This window comes from Tasmannia lanceolata, unplaced genomic scaffold (assembly GCF_043159265.1).
Source record: "Tasmannia lanceolata isolate RefF3 unplaced genomic scaffold, GAP_Taslan_0.1 ptg000024l, whole genome shotgun sequence".
In the NCBI taxonomy this organism is placed as follows: Eukaryota; Viridiplantae; Streptophyta; class Magnoliopsida; order Canellales; family Winteraceae; genus Tasmannia; species Tasmannia lanceolata.
Window position 1 is genome coordinate 2,971,625 of NW_027518701.1, and position 20,180 is coordinate 2,991,804.

The 20,180-nt window shown below is 40.5% G+C and overlaps 1 protein-coding gene across 12 annotated transcripts in view; it reads right to left on the bottom strand.

The window, feature by feature from the left end:
• Positions 1–1,535: 1,535 nt before the first annotated feature.
• The window catches only part of LOC143857207 (uncharacterized), a 44,468-nt gene continuing 25,823 nt past the window's right edge, over positions 1,536–20,180 (bottom strand). For 5 of the 12 annotated variants that reach the window (XM_077367606.1, XM_077367609.1, XM_077367610.1 and 2 more), the window contains 5 exons: positions 14,857–14,994; positions 14,671–14,772; positions 5,384–5,533; positions 3,781–3,946; positions 1,536–3,118 (listed from right to left, as the gene is read on the bottom strand). In XM_077367606.1, the coding sequence (XP_077223721.1) occupies positions 1,962–3,118; positions 3,781–3,946; positions 5,384–5,533; positions 14,671–14,772; positions 14,857–14,994 (1,713 nt within the window). In that variant the 3' untranslated portion in view covers positions 1,536–1,961. Of the gene's footprint in view, positions 3,119–3,780; positions 3,947–5,383; positions 5,583–14,670; positions 14,773–14,856; positions 14,995–20,180 lie in introns of all 12 variants that reach the window. The other 7 variants (XM_077367617.1, XM_077367616.1, XM_077367618.1 and 4 more) reach the window with 3 other exon arrangements.

Consider the following 20,180-nt stretch of genomic DNA (forward strand, 5'->3'; position numbering starts at 1 on the left):
TTCTTTCCGTCAGCAAGAGAGTAGCGATCCTCCTATATTTCTAGGTTTTAGAAATCTCAGGATGCAGGAGAGGTTTCTAAAACCTGGTTTTCGTACTTAAAATCCAAGAAAAGCTGCGAGGACAGCATGCAGCAGCAAGATCATGAACCCTCCTTTACACTGTTTCAAACTAAAAACCTGGATTCTAAAATCCGCGTATCCAAACGGCCCCAAAAGTAGTCATAAATGCAATAAAGCAAAGTGGCCCAAGGAAGAGAAGGGGGAGAATATATCACTCTCCTTATTAATATACTAGTATTATGGGCCCAAGATATGTGCATTGTGTAAAAGGGAACCCCACGCCATTAAAGCATACCGTGGGCCCATCCTAATGCATATGTTTGTGTAGAGATGGTGGGCCCCAGTCCATCAAAACATGAGGTGTAAATGGTAGGATGCCAGGCAATGATATAGTGGCCTCACCATATGCAGAGTTGTAAAAGTTAACCGTAAGAGTGAAAAAAAATGGAAAACAAAGCAGATAAGAGGTCAACCAAGTTTCTGGAGGAAAAGGTTTCCCAATTTTAAAAAACTTCTTGAAAAGAAAACGAATGACAATGGAAAGAAACATTGTTAGTCATTTATCTAACATATATATGCTTCAAAATGGTGAGATGTTAAACCAAAATCGAGATTGTATGATTCAAAAGAAATATCCATCAAAGACGTAGCACAAGATTTAAGTTGGAATTTAGAGTCCCTAACTCCTAAAAAAAAAGGGCGGCCCAATGCACGAGGCTCCTTCCATTGCAGGGTCTGGGGAGGGCTAGATGTAAATTTGAAGTCCCTATCCCTAACTCCTAAAAAAAAGGGCGGCCAATGCACAAGGCTCCTTCCATTGCGGGGTCTGGAGAGGGCTAGATGTAAATTTAAAGTCCCTATCCCTAACTCCTAAGGGTATTGAATTTGAGAGCTTCCATCTAGCAACCAGTTTTGCTAGGAATAATATCTTTCAAAACCATAAAACCAACTTTTAAAGCATATTATACATTTGTATAGCCCCAAAAGGTCTACCATTGCAATGCCTACATCCGCCACTGTAAATTTAATTTCCCACCCCATCCAAATCAGGAGGGAACTTTTTCCACAAAAAAATCTGCAAATTCTTACCCCGTCTAAATTTCCATTGAACAGTAAAAGCGGCAAAAAATCAATCCCATAGATCCTGTACCTCTAACATGTCAATATAACATCAGGTCTTTAACCAATGATTCCAAACCACCCAGCACCCAGCACCTGAGTCCAAATGAAGAACACTTTATAATGAATAAAGAGAGGAGTAATGGATCTTCCTCTGATCCTTTTGCTAAATAAATATTGTGATTTTGATCTTGCCAAGTGAGGTTGTGCAAGAAAAAGGCATGCACTCCTAATGCACTCTGGGAGGGACTAAAGTATCTCCAAATCATCTTCCAAGCTCCAAGGGAAAGAAATCAGTAAAGGATGGCCCATGAAAGGAAATGGCGATGAGAGAGAAAAGTCTGTGAAACAACCAATTATCCAAAAGCTTAAGCTGTTAAGTTGGTGTTAGTGCGGCCCCTCTTTTTCTGGGTTGGCTGTACACGGGGGCACCTTTTTTGGGTTGGTTGTACACATGGATTTTTATTATATCAAGGAGTTGGGAGTAATGAGACAATAGTTGTGGTACCCTGTGAAACAACCAATTACTCCAAAAGCTTAACCTGTTAAGAGTTAATGGTGTTGTTTAACCATTTAGACTTAACAGTCCTAGGACCGAGTATGAGAATTACGAATGATCCCTCCTGCGCCAGCTGAACTGAGGTTCCAAACTTTTGCTCACAAAGAACATTTCCCACAACTACTTTTTCATTAAAAGTTGGGGAAACCAGAGGGCTTAAAAGAGACCAAAGACAGTATATATTTACAGATCTTTTCATTTCCTCCAAGTGGAGATAGCTCTACTAATGCTTTACTTTCCCCTTTTGGCATTCCTTGCTCTCTTTCTCAAGCCCACAACCTGAGCTGACACGACTCTTCGTCTGACCCATAACGATCTGCTTCTGGAAGTAGTCTTGGATCGCTAATGTATCCTCCTCCCCTACTGGAATTACACCTGTAAGCGTCTTGAATGCAAATTCGAGGCATGGATCTGGCCATGAATCCCCAAACGGATAGACAAGCGCAGAAACTGACTTCTCATCGGCGAGTTTCTCTTCTTCGAGCTTTTCTGTTTGTCCTTCTTGTGCAGTTTTTTTGGAAGCATGAAGAATGGACTCTACTTCTGGATTGGCTTCAAGCTTATCAAGCTGGTCGGACGCCCACCGAGCCCAGCCACCAGGTTGATCATCAGCTTCATGATGAGCCTGTTGTTTAGCCGTAGGACGATAAACCCTGTCGAGATTCATAAAGTCTGGTGGCCCCTCGGGTTCGATTCCAGCGAGTCGCTTTGACGCTCGACGAGGAAAGCGTGTTGCTTCTTTATCTTTGCGTTTTCTTGAACAAGTGCGGGCACTTTCAATTTTTTGGTTCTCCGCTCCATTCTCTGGCAGGCTCTTCATTTCTAGTTCCAATGGCACTCCATTCTCCGATTGCTTGTCTTCGGATCCCGGTAGCATCCCATTTTCCAGGGACTTGCCCTCTTCAGATTCTGATGGTAATCCTTTATCAGACTGCTTGTCTTCCATTGGCGGCAGCCCATTTGCCGTGCCCTTTTTGTCTTCAGACTCTGATGGCACTCCGTTATCTGACTGGTTCTTGTCTTCCACTTCCAGTTGCGGCAGCCCATTCTGTAGGGTCACAGCCTCTGATTGTACACCATTGTCCGACTGGTTCTCGTGTTCTGCTTGCAACAGTAGCATCCCATTTTCTGCGGGCTTCTTGTATTCTGATTCCGGTGACATCTGGATCGCCAACAGTTGCTTATCTTCCAATTCCAACAGCAATGCACTCTCAATTATGTTCTCTCTCAATTTTGAAGGCACACCATTCCTTGAGGGCTTCTTATCTTCTGATGATCCAGTGCCGAGGTGATCTTTGGCTCCAACCCTCCTACTTCCCTGCCTTCTCTTTGGCTCAGCATTTGGCGGGCTTATGTTGCTTGGCCCAGCGCCTTCCCCAACTGCCAATGGAAACAAGATCAGATCAGTGGGTGAAGGACTTCTAACATGAGCCTATGGAGTTATGAGACTTGAGTTATCTTTTCAGCATCCATTAACCAATGGCATTTATACAATTTCAAAAAGGGAGATGATGTTGACACCCCCTCTATTTTTAATTACTTTCATTAGAAAGGCAAGCTGATTAAATGTTCGCAAGCCTTAGACACACCCATATTTGGTAACTTTTCATAGCTTGGATGGGTCATCAGTTGGCCATCAAGTTGGGTGTAAGGCAGACCCAAGAGTGGCAAGGCTTTTAAAAGACCATTCGAATCCAACCCCATTGCAGCTCCTCACTGGACTTTCTGAATGGATCATAAACTCCAAGAAGAAGGCCTTGGCCTGTCAGCTCAATTGGAATTTGCTATTGCAGCCTTGTGAATTCAATCCACAAGTCATATTTACAAGAGGGCATTGAGTTTTGCTGAGGGCCACTTATTTTATTTTTTTTTGTTTTTTTTTTTTGAGAAGATTTTGATTAGTGTTATCAGGTCAAGAGGGTTTATTCAGATCATTTCGAACATGAGTGATTTCAGGATCCCACCTAGAAAGATCATTCTGAAATACTAAGAAAATAAACCAGCAGTCACGGAGTTCGTTACAACAAAGCTTAGAATTTTACCCTGACAATGTTTTTTGTCACTGGTAAGGGCTAAGCACTGTTCTTGCAACAGTGATCCATTGGGCTGTTCTGCTGCCATTTCATCACAATTCAAGCCACGGTTCCCAAAAAGGGATCGCCTTGCTGTTGAGCCTGCTAATTTCTGTCTTTTTCTTGCATCAGGAGCCTAAGATAGAAAACAAAACAAATTGCATAAAGTCAAAACCGCTGAAAAAGGAATGAGCAAGCAGTTCGATAGGAATTATGGCTATTGGAAGGGGAATGCATCTGGCATAACAGTAAAGAACTCATAAACCCTTCAAAGGAGTTCTTTTAACATTAACTTCGGAGTTATGAGGTGTATAAAACAAGGAAGGTTTCTTTGAAGCAATGAATATGTATCAACGAACTTTTATTTTCTATTTTTTCCTAATTTTTTATTTAGGCCGTTTAATATTATCCCTTTTCATTTTTGGATATATATTATAAATAACATATAGGGAACAGTGCTGATTGTATGTGCAGAAAAGTTCACCTCCCATTGGTGGGAGTAATGGACCCCCTTTAAATGATATTCAAGGCCTGTGAATGGGTATGGATCCCACCCCCTTTACACCAATGAGAATGGATTACCAAAAGTTTGAGGAACGATCCTGTCCTACTGGAACTGTTCACTTTTTAATACAACTAGAAAGACTGATTAAGTAGTGAGCATCAAGACACAAAACAGTTATGAGTAAGGTAAACAATATATTATAGGGCCATAACCAAGAAAAAATTGTTGTACTAATCTCTGGCTTTTCTTTCCGCGTGCACACATACAGAGAGCACAGACTACTCTTCTATTTCACCATGCCTTTAGACAGGAATGACTTCCTCATAACTTTTTTTGCCTAACCCTAACCAATTCATGGAAGGGAGGGAGTTTTGGATACTATAAAATGATTTAGTTCCAGGCATTTCAGAATAAGACCAGAATTACCTTTCAAGTAGGTGACAAACACACACTATTTCTCTATTTTAGGTATGTAGTAATACAGCTTTGCCATTCAAAAATAAAAATAAAAATACAGCTTTCAGAACTTTATACAAAGGAATTGGGCTTGTAACACTTCTGCTAGCACAAATAAAGGTCCTGTAAGCGTAATGCAGTGACATACCCATCATCATCAAACAGTAACTATAAGAAAGGGTTATTAACAACTAGGATTAAAGGAGGTAGAAGTTGGTACTTTTTCCCTAGTGATGAGCACTCCAACTGTGTAACCTTGAGGTCAAAGCCTAAACTTCACAATCACCAATGGAAAGGAAAGAGATATTGGATATTCCAGACCGTAATAGGAAGTCAGTGTATCTCATCCAACATCCTTTTCCGAAACAGAGTGATGTCTGTAAATTCAACAAGTGTATTCACGGTTCTTGAGTGGGTTCCATATGTAATTTCCCATTCATTTTCTGGTCCGGTTTACAAAACATCGAGAAAAACAAGATATTCTTGTAGAGCAACTACTTTAGCAAGATAAGCAGAAACTCTTTATATGCTGACATGCAAAAAACAGGACAAATAAAGGAAGCTGAGGTAAAGAACATAGAGGCAAAATAAATTTGGAGATGATTTACTCACAGAGACTTTGTTTTGTAATGACTGAGCCTCATCGTCAATGCTTAATTTCTTTGGTCTGCTTACGCACTTTCCTAGCTCACCGGTTTCAAGATAGTGAAAGACATCCGGTTTAGAGCGGAATTTGCATCCAGTTTCAGGGTCAGTGTAATACTGCAAAAATTTACCAATTACAAAAAACATGTGTCTAGTTCCAGATGAACTAGTATGTTTTCAGATACAAACACAAAAGATAAAATGAGCAATATTAGATGGAAAGCAATCCAGCACAACATGAAAATAAACCAACTCTAAGAGACAGGAAAAATGACAGCGGACTGAGCAAAGCATGACTACTTTTTTCTGAAAAATAGCACAAGCAGCCAATTGTTTACCAAGAAAAATCAGGACTAACTGACATGAAAACTCAACTCAACTAAGCCGTCGTCCCAAACTAGTTGGGGTCGGCAGGACTAACTGACATGAATGGTAGTGAAAAATATGAATCCCCAAAAAGTACTCTTTTTGGTCAACCTCAAAAAGAACAATGAACAATGGCAGGATTGGTCTTGATAATTTAACAACCAGCAAATCTAATGAATTAGATACATGCCAGATAAGGTTGATAAATCAGTAACCAAGTACAATGTCATAGAAGATTAACAAGACTATGAAGAATGAAATGAATAATTATACTCAACCCTAAAGCGTAGCAGCGGACTAGGCATAAAACCAGCACAATGGTGACGATAATGGACAGACACCTATTATGCATATTAACACAAACGTCGGAATGGTTGGCATACCAATAATCACACTTTGTATAAAATCCTCACCCTAAGTCTTATCCATGCCGCCATTACAAAACAAAAGAAAAAAAAAAAAGCCTTATCCATGCCATATCGAAGAACTATACTAAACCTTCAGTCACTGGTTAAATGGTGAAACAATGAGGCCACTTAAAAGAATCTAAGGCAAGCATTTACAATGAGGACAAAATCAATATGATGCATCATACAGTCATGGTTCTGAATTTCCATTGAAACCAAACAAAATGACTGAAAAATTTCTGCTTCCATCCCCACCGAAGCCAATACCGAAATCAAAACACACACAAAAACCAATTCAGTAAGTCTATAAGTTGTATACTATATCAATATAGAGACTGGTGATGTTGGCTATGTGGGTCCCATGGAAGGAGAGGAACACTCACATCTTCAAAAACAGTACATAAGGCCCTTTTTTTGTACTCGAAGATTCAATTGCTTGTCATTTCTTGGATCAGAATTTACTTTGCTTCAAATTCACTTCTAGTGAGGTCTTGAGACATTGCTGGAAGGAGATCTGTTTTAGTAGGGAAAGGGTTGAGGCTATGATTTGTGGACACGGACACGAGTGTCGCGTGTCGACACGGAGAAGGAATGTCGGGCACGGGAAACCCCCAGAATTTAGAAATGGTGACACATCTAAAGTACAGAGTATATATAATCATGATCAGTAGATACGGATTCACGTGTTGAGTTTCGGCATGGATACAAGTTGTCTGACGTGCATCTAAAAATCTAGAAATGGTGACATGTACATACATATAAAATTACTAATTACTATCATTATTTGTAACAATATGATGCTAAACTCACAGGAGCCCTTGCGTAAACCGGCTACAAGGGCTCCTCCATTGGATCCACGTCATTTTCTGATAGCATTATCAGTGCCATTATAAATGCACTAAGGATGATGTGGATCCAATGGGGGAGCCCTTGTAGCCGGTTTACGCAAGGGCTCCTATGATTTTGGCATCCCTCCAATATGATATTCATTTAACAAACAAATAAATCTTAGAATTAATCAACTATGATCTAAAACAAATATGAGATAACCAAATAATAATGAATTTATCAATTTATTCTAGTTCTCATACATCTCTAATATACAACGAGAAAGGGAGACCGGTATGATACAATGAATATAGTATTGGAATAAGAGTTTGTTTAGGTTTTAGGTTAGGGGATATAGCAGCAAATATTAGTTAAAGAGCTAAAAGGTGGTTTTACTTTTATAATAAATGAAGACTTAATAATAAAAGAGGTAAACAATTTAAAAAAATAATAAAAGAGGTAAACCCACATTTCAATAATAAAACTGTATGTCACACTTAACAAGGTACAAAAACGTGTCAACACGCCCACATTAAGTCGAAAACTTCTAGCAATACTTTTAAAAGTGCCACTTGTGTCAACAATAAATTCAAAGTGTCGGCTAGATCATAGGGTTGAGGTGTGTTGTCTGCAACGGAATCCTCCAACCTCAGGCAAGGTGAAGTTAAATTTTAATCGGCAGAGCATCCGCAATCCAGGTTCCCCTAGAGTTGGAGGTCTCCTTAGGGATGAGAAAGCAGTAACCATGTGGAATTTAGGCTTATGTTAGTACCGTTATTTAGGCTTAGGATTTCTCTAGACCAATTGGGATCAAGGATTCTAACGAGGCTAAAGTGAGTGCCGTTATTCAGGGTATTCGGCTTATGTGGAGAGAGAATTTGTGTAGGTTGATCGTAGAAGGGGACTCCCTAAATGTTATCAGGTCGTTGGATGGGAGAAGCCCTCACCCTTGGAGATTCATAGGTGTTATTGAAGTGATCCAGAATAGTCTCGAGGGGTATCCAGCCGTTTTTCACCATGTCAGGAGGTCAGGAAATAGTGATGCGGATTGTTTAGCCCATGCAGGATTTGATAGGATCATTTTAGAGACCTTCGATCTCCTCTCCCCTTGATTTTCCTCTGTGCTTGTAGCTGGTTGTTTTTCTTTTGGTTTTCTCTTTGTATTGACCATCTCGGTCGTGGGGTCTTTCCCCTTTGCTTTCTCTAATAAAATTAACTATTGTTCAAAAAAAAAATATCAGTACGTGTGATATAAATTATTTATATAATTACAAGTGAAATGTGGTGTATGCATTATTTATAAATTTTTACATGAATTACATATGAAATGTGGTGTACTGAATAACCAGACATGCGTGATGACATATGTCACTAAGTGCTTGATGCTATTAGATCATTATGGATGGTTCTCTTGCTTATGTGATGGTTTCTAGGTGTGCGCTTATTCCATCATTTCATGATGTTTCATCTAAAAATTATATCATTTGCATACGGATCATTTTAGAGACCTTAGATCTCCTCTCCCCTTGATTTTCCTCTGTGCTTGTAGCTGGTTGTTTTTCTTTTGGTTTTCTCTTTGTATTGACCATCTCGGTCGTGGGGTCTTTCCCCTTTGCTTTCTCTAATAAAATTAACTATTGTTCAAAAAAAAAATATCAGTACGTGTGATATAAATTATTTATATAATTACAAGTGAAATGTGGTGTATGCATTATTTATAAATTTTTACATGAATTACATATGAAATGTGGTGTACTGAATAACCAGACATGCGTGATGACATATGTCACTAAGTGCTTGATGCTATTAGATCATTATGGATGGTTCTCTTGCTTATGTGATGGTTTCTAGGTGTGAGCTTATTCCATCATTTCATGATGTTTCATCTAAAAATTATATCATTTGCATACGTTTCCATGCGTTTCTGTGATGTTACAAGATTTCCATCAAAATTTTCAACCAAAACTTAAAACATTTCTATTTCTAAAAACCCGTTTCCGTGATGTTATAAGATTTCCATCAAAATTTTCAACCAAAACTTAAACATTTCCATTTCTATAAAGAGAAGGAAACTCCAAATGTAGTAGAAAAGAATTGTATATTCTCTTCAGATTGGTAAAGAAAATACTCTTCATTACAAAAGAAATGACATTCAAATATCAGCATCTTAATCTAAACAATCTAAGCAGATGCTGGATGCGTCATTCCAACATAGATCAGGCTCGCTATCCTGAGAACTTTCCAACATGCAACTCCATTTGGAGGATTGTCCTCAAGCAAGAGGACATTTTTTAGGCTACAGGGTGGAACATGGTCTAAGAAATAACACATTTTGCTAGACAACAAACATTCTAACACAGATCAGGTTTGCTAACTTTGGAACTTTCCAACAAGCGACTCCATGTGGATCCTCCAAGCATGAGCACATTTTTCAGACTACAGGGTGGAATATGGTGTTTGAAATAACGAGTATGGCTGCATATGAAGAATGTAACTAATGGTAGTTTGGTAATTATTTAATTCAGTCATATATATAAGTTGATGTATTGGGGCTTTGCATTAGAAGGAGAATACAACCAAGTTTGTTGATTTGACACTATATCAAAGCCAAGTTGATCAAGATCCAAGGGAATCTCCATTTGATCCAACAGAGTTACATCTTCCCCATCTCAAAACCCTAGTTTTTCCCTATGTTACTTTATCCCAATTTGAAACCCCAGTTTCCCCTATTTTTGTCTCTCCATTTTCAAAACCCTAACTCATTATTCCTTTCAATCTATCCAATCGCTAACTTCTTTGCCAATAAGGTTGGTGTGGATAGGAGAGTTTGGATCTGGGACCCGACGAGGAGTTTTCTATTCCTTCTTTCACCAATACCTTATTATCGTTACGTCTTCTCTACCTGCAATCAGAGCTTGGAGGATTTCTGCCCCTCCTAGAGTTTGCATGTTCGCATGGACAGACTGCCTCAATAAACTCCTGATGGTGGACCACCTATGCAAACATAAGGTCCTTATTGGCCATTGTGCTATTTGTTTCGAGCTAGGGAATCTTTAGATCATATTTTTTATTCAATAAAGGGTGGCTAGAGAGACTTGGTTGGTCATTAGTGCTAAATCTGTTTGGAGCTTTATGGATTTTCCATAGCACATTGAGGGCCTATATGAGGGGTGGACCTACGCTCCATGGCCTAGAAGGGGTTGCATTCATCGGGGAGTGGATTTGTTGGCTCTGCTTAGGCTCTATGCAAGGAATGTAATAGCCAGGCTTCAAAGGTGCGACTAGGAGCTCCTACGATACAGCAACATATGTTATTTTTTGGGTGGGTGAGGGTGGGATAAACCGGGATCAAACCTGGGACCTCAAGGTTGAGAAACAAAGCCTCAACCATTGAGCTACAGGCCCAACCCCTTCCAGCAACCTATGTTTTCCTTGATTTTGAAGCAGGATGGAGTACTTAATATTTTAGGGGTGTCCTCTGAGTCATCCTTGAGAAGATATGGGCAGAGATGCAATCAAACAAGATTATCACGAGCAAGCCAACCCTCATATGGTTGCCTACCCGTCCTGGTTCGTGAAGCTGAACTTTGATGGGTCCAGCTTAGGGAACCTAGGGCCAAATGCAATCGAGGCTCTTCTTCATAAGGTGGACAGAGTTGCTGACAGATGCATTTGGCATGAAAGTGCAAGCCCTTCTGGCTAAAATTTGTTTGGTTGAGTCTAGTGATTTAGACCTTCTGGCTGTGGAAGGTCTCTCTAAACGTGATACATTGGATGAACAAGGGAGCGAACTACCAATGGAAGTTTTCCAATGTGATCGAAGAGGTCCTGGACCACGTCGAGGGTCACCTATAAAGTTGCAACATATTTGGTGCTCCGCCAATAGTGAGGTTGTTCATCTAGTTTGCTCTGGAGTTGCTAGGCCCAACCTAGAGCTTTTTGACTTTCTTCCTCCTTGATTTTTGTTTGCTGTATTTTCTTCTTTTTTCTTTTGGCTTTTTTACCATATTGGTCAAAGCCCCATTTTTAATAAATTGTTATCCTTCAAACAAAATGACGGTCAACATATGTTGGTTTTGGATGATATATGTCAACGGTCCTTACCGACACGAAATCCATGAGAAGTTATTTTGTTACAATATGTCGACCTTTACGTTGATCATGTCAGTAGCATGTTAGTGGCATTACGGTCGCGGTCAAGCTGACAGAAAAGTTATGTTGACAGCATATATTTTACAGGATTTGGGTCTACATGTCAACAATTCAACTGAAGTGCTTAATAAACTCGGTTTTCAAGTCCAATGAATACATATTTTCAGTTTTCTTTTATTCTTTCGACAATTAACATTCAAATAGAAAAAATATTTTTGGAAAAAGTTATCAAATATGCAAGTTAGGTTCTACTTTTTTATATGTAAGTTATTCTTGCCCAATCTACCAATTGTTAGTTGTTTTTTAATTTTAAAAATTATTTATTTGGTTATAAAAATTAAATAAAAATAATAATTGTATTAAAAATATTAAAAAATAAAAAATAAATACATTTCAAAAATCTTAAAAAATAGACTGGACTAAAAAATTATATAAATAGCACAATTCATAATTTCATACTATTGTATTGTTATTGTTAAAGTATAAAAGATTAAATAACGCCATCTCCATCAGCTTAAGCTTTTGGAGTTACTGGTTGTTTCACATGGTATAAGAGCCAAAGGTAGAAGAGTTCAAACCTCTCGGATAGAAAAAATCCACATGCAATGGCCAAACCCAAAAGAGGGGCCACATGTGCCACGTGTAGGCCAACCCTAGAATTAGGGGTCACCCAGTGTTAAAGTATAAAGATTAAATAACGCCATCTTCATCAGCTTAAGCTTTTGGTGTTACTGGTTGTTTCACAGTTATATACTATATTTTATATTGTTATAACTTATAACAACTTTTTGTGTATTTTTAATGGTTCAGATACGCGCGATAGTGCATGTCAGTAGGTGCTCGGGGTTGCTAAACCATTATGGATCGTATCTTGCATATTTGTTAGTTTCTAAGTGTGAATTTGAGCTTATTCTAACATCCCTGAAGTCTATCTAAGTTCTCATCATTTGCATATGTTTCCATACAATCCCATGATTTTATAGGGTTTTCACTGAAATACCCAACCAAAACCGACATGTTCTATTTCCACGGCGACCGACATGCATACCAATATCAACATTTAAGACCTTCAGCAAAATTTCCTCATCCATGCATTTACTCTTGTTGATCCTTTGGTCAATAATAGCCAAAAAAAATGCCACACATTGGTTTCCCTTTCGCCCTCACTTGGATTCTAATCTAAAACCTAGGAATTCCATACGTACACGGCCCAACCCAACTCAGCTAAGCCTTTGTCCCAAACTAGTTGGGTCGGGTAATGAATCCTTTAGAAAATTTTCATGAAGAAGGTGAAAGGATTTTCCCGGCTCAAATTGACATAGTCTAATCCTGACACTAGTTGGGTTTGTCTACATGGATCATTTTCTTCTATTCTATCCTATCCAAGGTCATGTTCTCTATTATGTTCCTAGCCCTCAAGACTTTCCTCACTGTTTCTACCCAAGTTGTTTTCGGTCTGCCCCTAAATCTTTTTATTCCATCAACTTAGCACGAGTCACTTCTTCTAACTGGAGCATCCAAGGGCCTACGTTGGATATGCCCAAACCACCTTAAGCGGTGCTCTCTCATCTTCTCCTTAATCGGTGCCACCTCCACCTTTTTACAAATGTCTTCATTTTTAATTCGATCTAACATTGTGTGTCCGCACATCCATCTAAGCATTCACATCTCCGCTACACTCATCTTATGCACATGCTGCTTCTTGGTGGCCCAACATTCTGAGATGGCTGGCCTCACAGCTGTCTTATAAAACTTTCCCTTCAACTTGGTAGGTATTTTACGATTGCACATAACTCCTAAAGCATGCTTCCACTTCAATCAAACTGCACTTATTCTGTGGTTAACATCCTCTTCAATCTCTCCTTCCTTATGTAGGATTGAACCAAGATAGCGGAAGATACCCTTCTTACGTACCTCCTGTCCTGTCATATTTACTACATCCTTGCCCCGCCTCCTTACACAACTAAAGTTGCACTCCATAGACTCTATGTTCTGCTCAGTCTAACCACGCCCTCCCCCCCCCCCCTTCCTCCACCACACACACAAAAAAAAAAGCAAAAACAAAAATAAAATAAAATAAAATAAAAAAATAAAAAAGAAACAAAATCAAGCATCGTGTATTTTCTCCTACATATATGGGCCCTGATAACATGTGCATAGGTCACCCAATTTTTTTTTTCCTTCGATGGTCGTTCAACCACCATAATCTCCTAGCCTCTCAAGATCCTTTCAGTTGGCACTATGCATTCCTTTTTCCCTGATATGGATGGACTGGCCTGAGTCAAACCCCCAAGAAGACCCTGCTCCTTCGATTACCTTCTGCCACAATTCCATTGGAAAACCAACTTTATAAAAAGCAATGACGACGTTGAAAACCAAGAGATCTCTAATCTCTCTAAAACAAGATCAAACTTGGTGTGCAGCTAACGACAATAAGAGGTGCAAGAAATGCAAACACACAAAGCAAGAAACAAAAAAATTTACGTGGTACGGCGGTGTGCCAAGAATTCCACTATTTCAATATAAGGATTACAAACCCTCCTTTCTACCTTTTTTATCAGCCACGAAAATGTCAAAAAATTTCAAACCCATAACCCTAATGGATTCTCATCATCCAATTATTTGAATTTAAGGTTATTCTCTCAATGCAGTATTTGCATACAATGACCCAATAACCAAGGCAACTATTATTGAAGTTAATATACTAACAATGTTTAATGAAAGTAAATTTCTAATGGGCTGCCATCCTCAATAACTTGGATTGAAAATAATTAATTAAACATGACTAATAATTGATCTACATCGGCAACATGGCATGGTAACTGATGTATTTTTTTAAGAAATTTCTTGGTATCTCTGGCTCTATGCATCCTAGCATGGCAACCGATGATTATACAAAAAGATCTAAGAAATTGGACAAATATTTTTCATCAGTGGTTCATGTCTCAAGAATACATCGAAAGGTAAATTCACAATGCAGAGTGCAGACAAGTTGGCAAAATTTTGCATTGATTTCATCGCAAAAAATACTTGGTGTTTTACACCCAACTTGTAATGTGGCTTTTACCTGACTATGGTGGGACAACTAGGTAACCTCTTTATTATCTTTTCTTATTTTTCTTTTGAAAATGTTGTTGTTAAAAAAAAATTGACTGGCCACTACCTATTTACATTGGACATTGGCAAGGTGCGTTTTGGTCATTTTAAATACCATGTGAGATTTCTTTGCTCTTCGTAAAGAGGATTTGATGAGTTCAATGAAGATAGATATATCTTCTACAATGCATATACAGACATGCTATAGAATGATAACACAATCAGGCCATTAATATAGTGCAAGGTAGATAAAACTTTTTTCTATGTTTAGCACACATGCCAGCTTGCATGTGATGTGCCAATAAAGTTGTGTGAGTTGCCACTAAGTGGTCCACGTGCAACCAAATATACCCTTAGAAACGAAATATGAGATGAAAAGAAAATTTCTTGTTTAATGAGGAGTACCTTGTCATGTGATCCAGCACTTGAACCACTCTTACGGGTCCTAATCTCGGTAATCCAGCCTGAAGGCAACCATTCCGGTGAACCCTCCATTGGCAATATGAGCTAGATGTTAATTAAACAATCAACAACTAAATAAAGACGTAAAAGATACCAAAGAACCAATGAGTTCGGAGGGGCAAAGCTTACTTCTTTTGGGTTGTTTCCTGACCAAAGGCTGATGCCTCTTAGTTGTTGAGTGTGGTTGTAGGGCGTTCCACTTTCAAGATAACGAAGGACCTCACCCTTGGAACGGAATTTGTCTCCAGTTGTCGGATTAGTATAATACTATAAAACCCACAAATAAATAAAAGTGGTCTTAGCAGTTGTTATAGCAAATAGCATGCCTGCCAAACTCTAGATCCCCTTAAATCACTCATTCAGTTTGTGTATCACTTTATTATTGATAACTGGATTCCTTTTCCTCTTCATTGGGACTATCAACCATCTCTTGTGTCACTGGTGCTAATACGAAACCCAGATCCTTTCAGTCTTCTTTGAAGTGTTTCATGGTTGACATATTACATAGCTTCTTCTTTGAACTCATGCGCTTATTGTCCTTTTCGACCCCCACACGTAATGAATTATGCACAATGCTCTTTCCAGTAAAACTTAAGTCGCAATTATTACTCTTCCTTGAAGAGTAGCATCTCTGTCATAAATCCAAGGCCTGCTCAACAACGCATGCACGGTCTTCATTGAAATGTCATCACACCAGACTAAGTTCATTGGGTTCTCATTGGCCATATTGCAAGATACTTTGAGTTGTGGAGAATTGATCTTTCAACATCTAGAAGCAAAAATTGTGGTTGTTAGGTGTATATGTGCCTAAGGGCACTTTTGTCTTTGTACTCTCTCTCTTGTTATAATAAATACATATGTGAGGGGAGCTCTCTCTCTCACACTCTTTCACTCTTAATATCTTCTCTTCTCCTCTTCTCTCCTCTCCTTCAACATGTTATCAGAGCCCTAGGGTTGTGGTGCCCTAGGGACCAACATTGGAAGAAAGATTTTTCTTTCCCTTCTTCTCCTTTTCTTCTTCTTCTACTTCTTCTACTTCTTCTTCACCGCCTCCACCAGTGCCCTTCCCTCCACCATCCGCGACCTAGAACTTCCACCCCCACCACCAGCGACCCCAGCCCTTCCGCCACCACTCCCAGACCTTCTGCCACCTTCGCTACTTTTTCCCTGCCACCTTCGACCACCACCAAATCCTCCGTCCACCTCCTCTTCCACCCTACCCCTCCAGATCCACTTCCGCCACCTCTTCTTCTTCCTTTCTCTCACCTCCGACCGCTACCCACCCCCTCAGACCCCGCCCCACGTTCTCTGACTCCAACACCACCCCCTCCAACCAAACAGAACCCCCCCCACCCCCTCGACCTAGAACTTTCGCCCCCACCACCAGCGACCCCAGCCCTTCCGCCACCACTCCCAGACCTTCTGCCATCTTCGCCACTTTTTCCCTTCCACCTTCGACCACCACCAAATCCTCCCTCCACCTCCTCTTCCACCCTACGCCTCCAGATCCACTTCCGCCACCTCTTCTTCTTCCTTTCTCTCACCTCCGACCGCTACCCACCCCCTCAAACCCCGCCCCACGTTCTCTGACCCCAACGCCACCCCCTCCAACCAAACAGAACCCCCCACCCCCCCAAAAAAATAAAAATAAATTCCCACGGCCCCTACCGCCCTTCCCCTGACCTCCATAAGCCCCCACCACTCCCCTGCCCTAACGTCACAAATCAGGGGTTCTTCTTCCCTTGAACCCTAATCATTTTTCCACTGCCCTAAACCCAAATTTTAAGGGTTTTCTAACCTTTAACACCTGCTCTTCGTCTTCAAATCCTTCTCTAGTATGACCTAAATCACCCTTGCTCCATTGCAAGGTTTTAAATTTCGGTTTCGGTACCGATTTCGGACCCCACTGAAATCCGAAATTTCGGCGAAATCCGAAATTTGGTAAAATTTTGAAATGATTTTTAAATAAGTCCGAAATTTTTGACCGAAATTCTGAAATTTCGGACCAAAATTCTGAAATTTCGGACCAAAATTCTGAAATTTCGGACCAAAATTCTGATATTTAGGTCCAAAATTTCGGAACATTCCCTTTTAAAAAAAAAATTACATTTAGGACCGGTTAAATGAGAGAATGCCACAGTGCGGGTTGGCTACTAGCATTCTAAAAAAAAAGGTGCTCATAAGAGAGATAGAGAAAGTGTGTGAGTTGGCTACTAGCATTTCAAAGAAAAAAAAGGATCTGTCAATTCAAAAAAGAAAGTCAGAAAGACCTACCTCTTGCCGTCTCTATCCTTATCTCTGATATAGAAAGCATGTGAGCTGGCTTCCACTAAAAATCAATTGAGCATCCGTTACCTTTTCTTTTGGAAATGATATTTTCAACCCTTTTTTTACTTGGGACAACCCTTGCTAGTGTAAAACAGTAGCCATTAATGCACTAGTGGGGGCTGTCCCAAGTAAAAAAGGGGACAATATCACTTCACTTTCTTTGCACTCTCTCTTTAATTACACAAATTCAGCTTGTCCTTTCTTTTATAATTAGTATATGATATGCTTTTTAGGTACCCTAATAACCCTTGACAGCTGCTTAAATTATAAAGGACAAGATAAGTTATTGCATTTATAAATAAATGCACTGCTAATATCAGCAACTTACTTTTTGCTGTGTTTACAAGAAAAAGGCAACAGTGAAATACATCATTGCTGTGACATGTGGCAGGAAGAAGATTTCCTAAGATTCTTATAGAGTGTCACTTTCACCTTTTCTCTCTACTTGCAAAAAAGAAAGACAACCCTCGGAACTATCACTGCCACATGTATAAAGCTGCACCAAAGATGGTTTCCCAATTAATTATCTGTCTATCACTTCCAAAAAAACAAGGTAAGTGATATATGCAGCCCTTGTTTTACTTGGGATAGCCCCCCCCCCCCCCCCCCCCCCCCCCCCCCCCCCTCCCCCTCTAGTGTATTTATGACTACTCGTATACACTATATGGAGCTGTCCCAGGTAAAAACAGGGGCACATATATTCCAATTTTCAGGGCTATTTCGTGCAAATTTCCCACCGAGACCACATGTTCCGGCAATTTTGCCTAAAATTCAGGCGACAAAAATGTATTTTCCCGAGTCTATGTTCTTTCGGTGTCGGTGTTCACCGAAATCGACACATTTCGGATTTCGGCCGAAATTTAAAACCATGCTCCATTGTTATCCCTTCCCGTGGCTCCGAAGTTCTTTGCTAGTATCTCTTCTCCTTTCTTTACTAGTAGACGCGTGTCTACCTTGGCTATTAGTCTTGCTCAACGCCACGGCATCATGTATGTGCCCGTCTAGTGGTTCTCCCTTCTCCCTTCTCCCTTCTATATTATTCATCTGCCGTTGTGGTGATTGAGAGTCCCCTTCTCTATTTGTCTTTTCATGGATCTTCCTGTCATCATGGATCCTCCTGTCAGCATGCCTCCTTCCCCTTCAGCTCTCTCATCTAGTTATTCCCCTTATGTGGAGGCTTCTTTCCCACAGATGACTACTGAACAACTCGATGGGTCTAATTAGTTTAATTGGCGTATGGTTGTTGAGACCTGCCTCCTTGCTCGAGGTAAGGTTGATTTCATTGAGAATGATCCCCCTCCATCCACGGATCTCTCTGATGCTCGGTGGCGGCAGGATGATGCCTTGATCTGCACCCTTCTCTGGCAGAGCATGGCTCCTCATGTTGCTGGCACTATGATGTGCCTTAAAACGTCCAAGGCAATATGGGAGCACACGACTGTCCTTTATTCTGGGGTTGATAACCTCACTCGTATTTGCGCCACATATTCAGAGTGGATGCGCATCCAGCGTGGTGATACCCCTCTCGCTGCTTTCTACAATCAGTTCGTGTCTCTTTGTCAGCAGCTCGATGTCTCTATGTTGTTCACTTTCTCGATGCCTTGGGCCCTGACTTTCAGTCCCTCCGGCTACGATTATTGGTTCCGGATCTATTCCATCCCCCACGGAGGTTTCCTCTCGTGTCCAACATTGTGTACATGGTGGTTTCTCTCATGCTCTTTCCGTCGATGGTTCTGCACTTGCTGCGTATGACAACGGTGACCGTTCAAACAGCGGCAGTGGTACCTTTAGCCGTGGCAGAGGTCGTAGAGGCCGTACTGGTGGCCAAGATATTAGAGGCGGCCATGGTTACGATGGGTGTGGCTGCCCTTACTGCACTCATTGTGAGTTGGTCGAACATCATATGGATATCTGCTATGTCTTACATCCTGAGCTCCGTCCACAACGTTCTGCCCACATCACTGCTGCCAGCCTTCCTAATGTCTCTACCTCCACCTTTGCCAGCCCAGCGGCGCCTGATGATTCTTTCCTTGTCTCCCCAGCTGACTATGAGGAGCTTCAGCACCTGCGCGTCAGCAGCCGACCGCACACTGCAGGCTTTGCACATCAAGGTAGTTCACCTGCTTCTCTTCTCACTAGCTCCAATTCCTAGATTATTGATTATGGGGCCTCGAACCACATGACGTGTAATTCTGCCTCACTTAGTTCCTTTCGGCCCTTTATTTCTGTCACCCATTCTATAACTCTTGTTGATAGGACTGTTGCTCCCATCTCTGGTGTTGGTATTATTTCTCCACACTCGGGCCTTACCTTATTCTCAGTTCTTTGCATTCCTAAATCTCCTTTTAATGTACTTTCTGTTAGCTAGCTGACCAAAAATCCTTTACTTTTTTTGAAAATTGACAAATATATTCATACCATGAAAGATACATTGGGGACCAGTAGTCCCACCAGATAAACACAGCATGATGGCCCAGGAGCATACTCCTAGACCAAAAGGGAAAAAAGAAGTAAAACATCTACACACCCAACAAGGGTCTAAATTAAACATCATCTCCAACCAGCAACAGAGACCCTCCACTATAACTTCCAGACAAACATCTACAAAAATCTTCCAGAGAGACCTTCAAAACTTTGACTTCCAAGGGTAACCACAGAAACCATCCACCAAGACCATCTAAATTCCACATACTACACCCAACATCAAGGATTTTATGAGCCTCGAGATACGAAAGACAAAAGTCTCTCAAGCTGTCGAGGATCTTCTTCATTTTTCACGCACCTTGACAATTACGAAAACACTAGCATTAACCATGGGATTGGAAGGGCATCAGGGGGAGTGGATCTCCCCTGAGCAGTTGAGGACTCGGATAGCCCAATATTGCCTCCCAAAAAAATATCAATAAATAGCATATCCACAGGCATCCCACCCACCAAGAAACTATCCCGCACATCTCCTAAGGTTACAACCATAAAAAAACTTACAAGACTCCAATCCAAAAACCATGATAAAATGATCCCCAAAAGCCCCAACCCAAACTATTTACAAAGAAAGAACCCCCTTCACTTCCTGAGAGCTTTGAGCTCTCTACTGCCTCGCCCAGGGGTTCTTCCTTTTTTTGCCT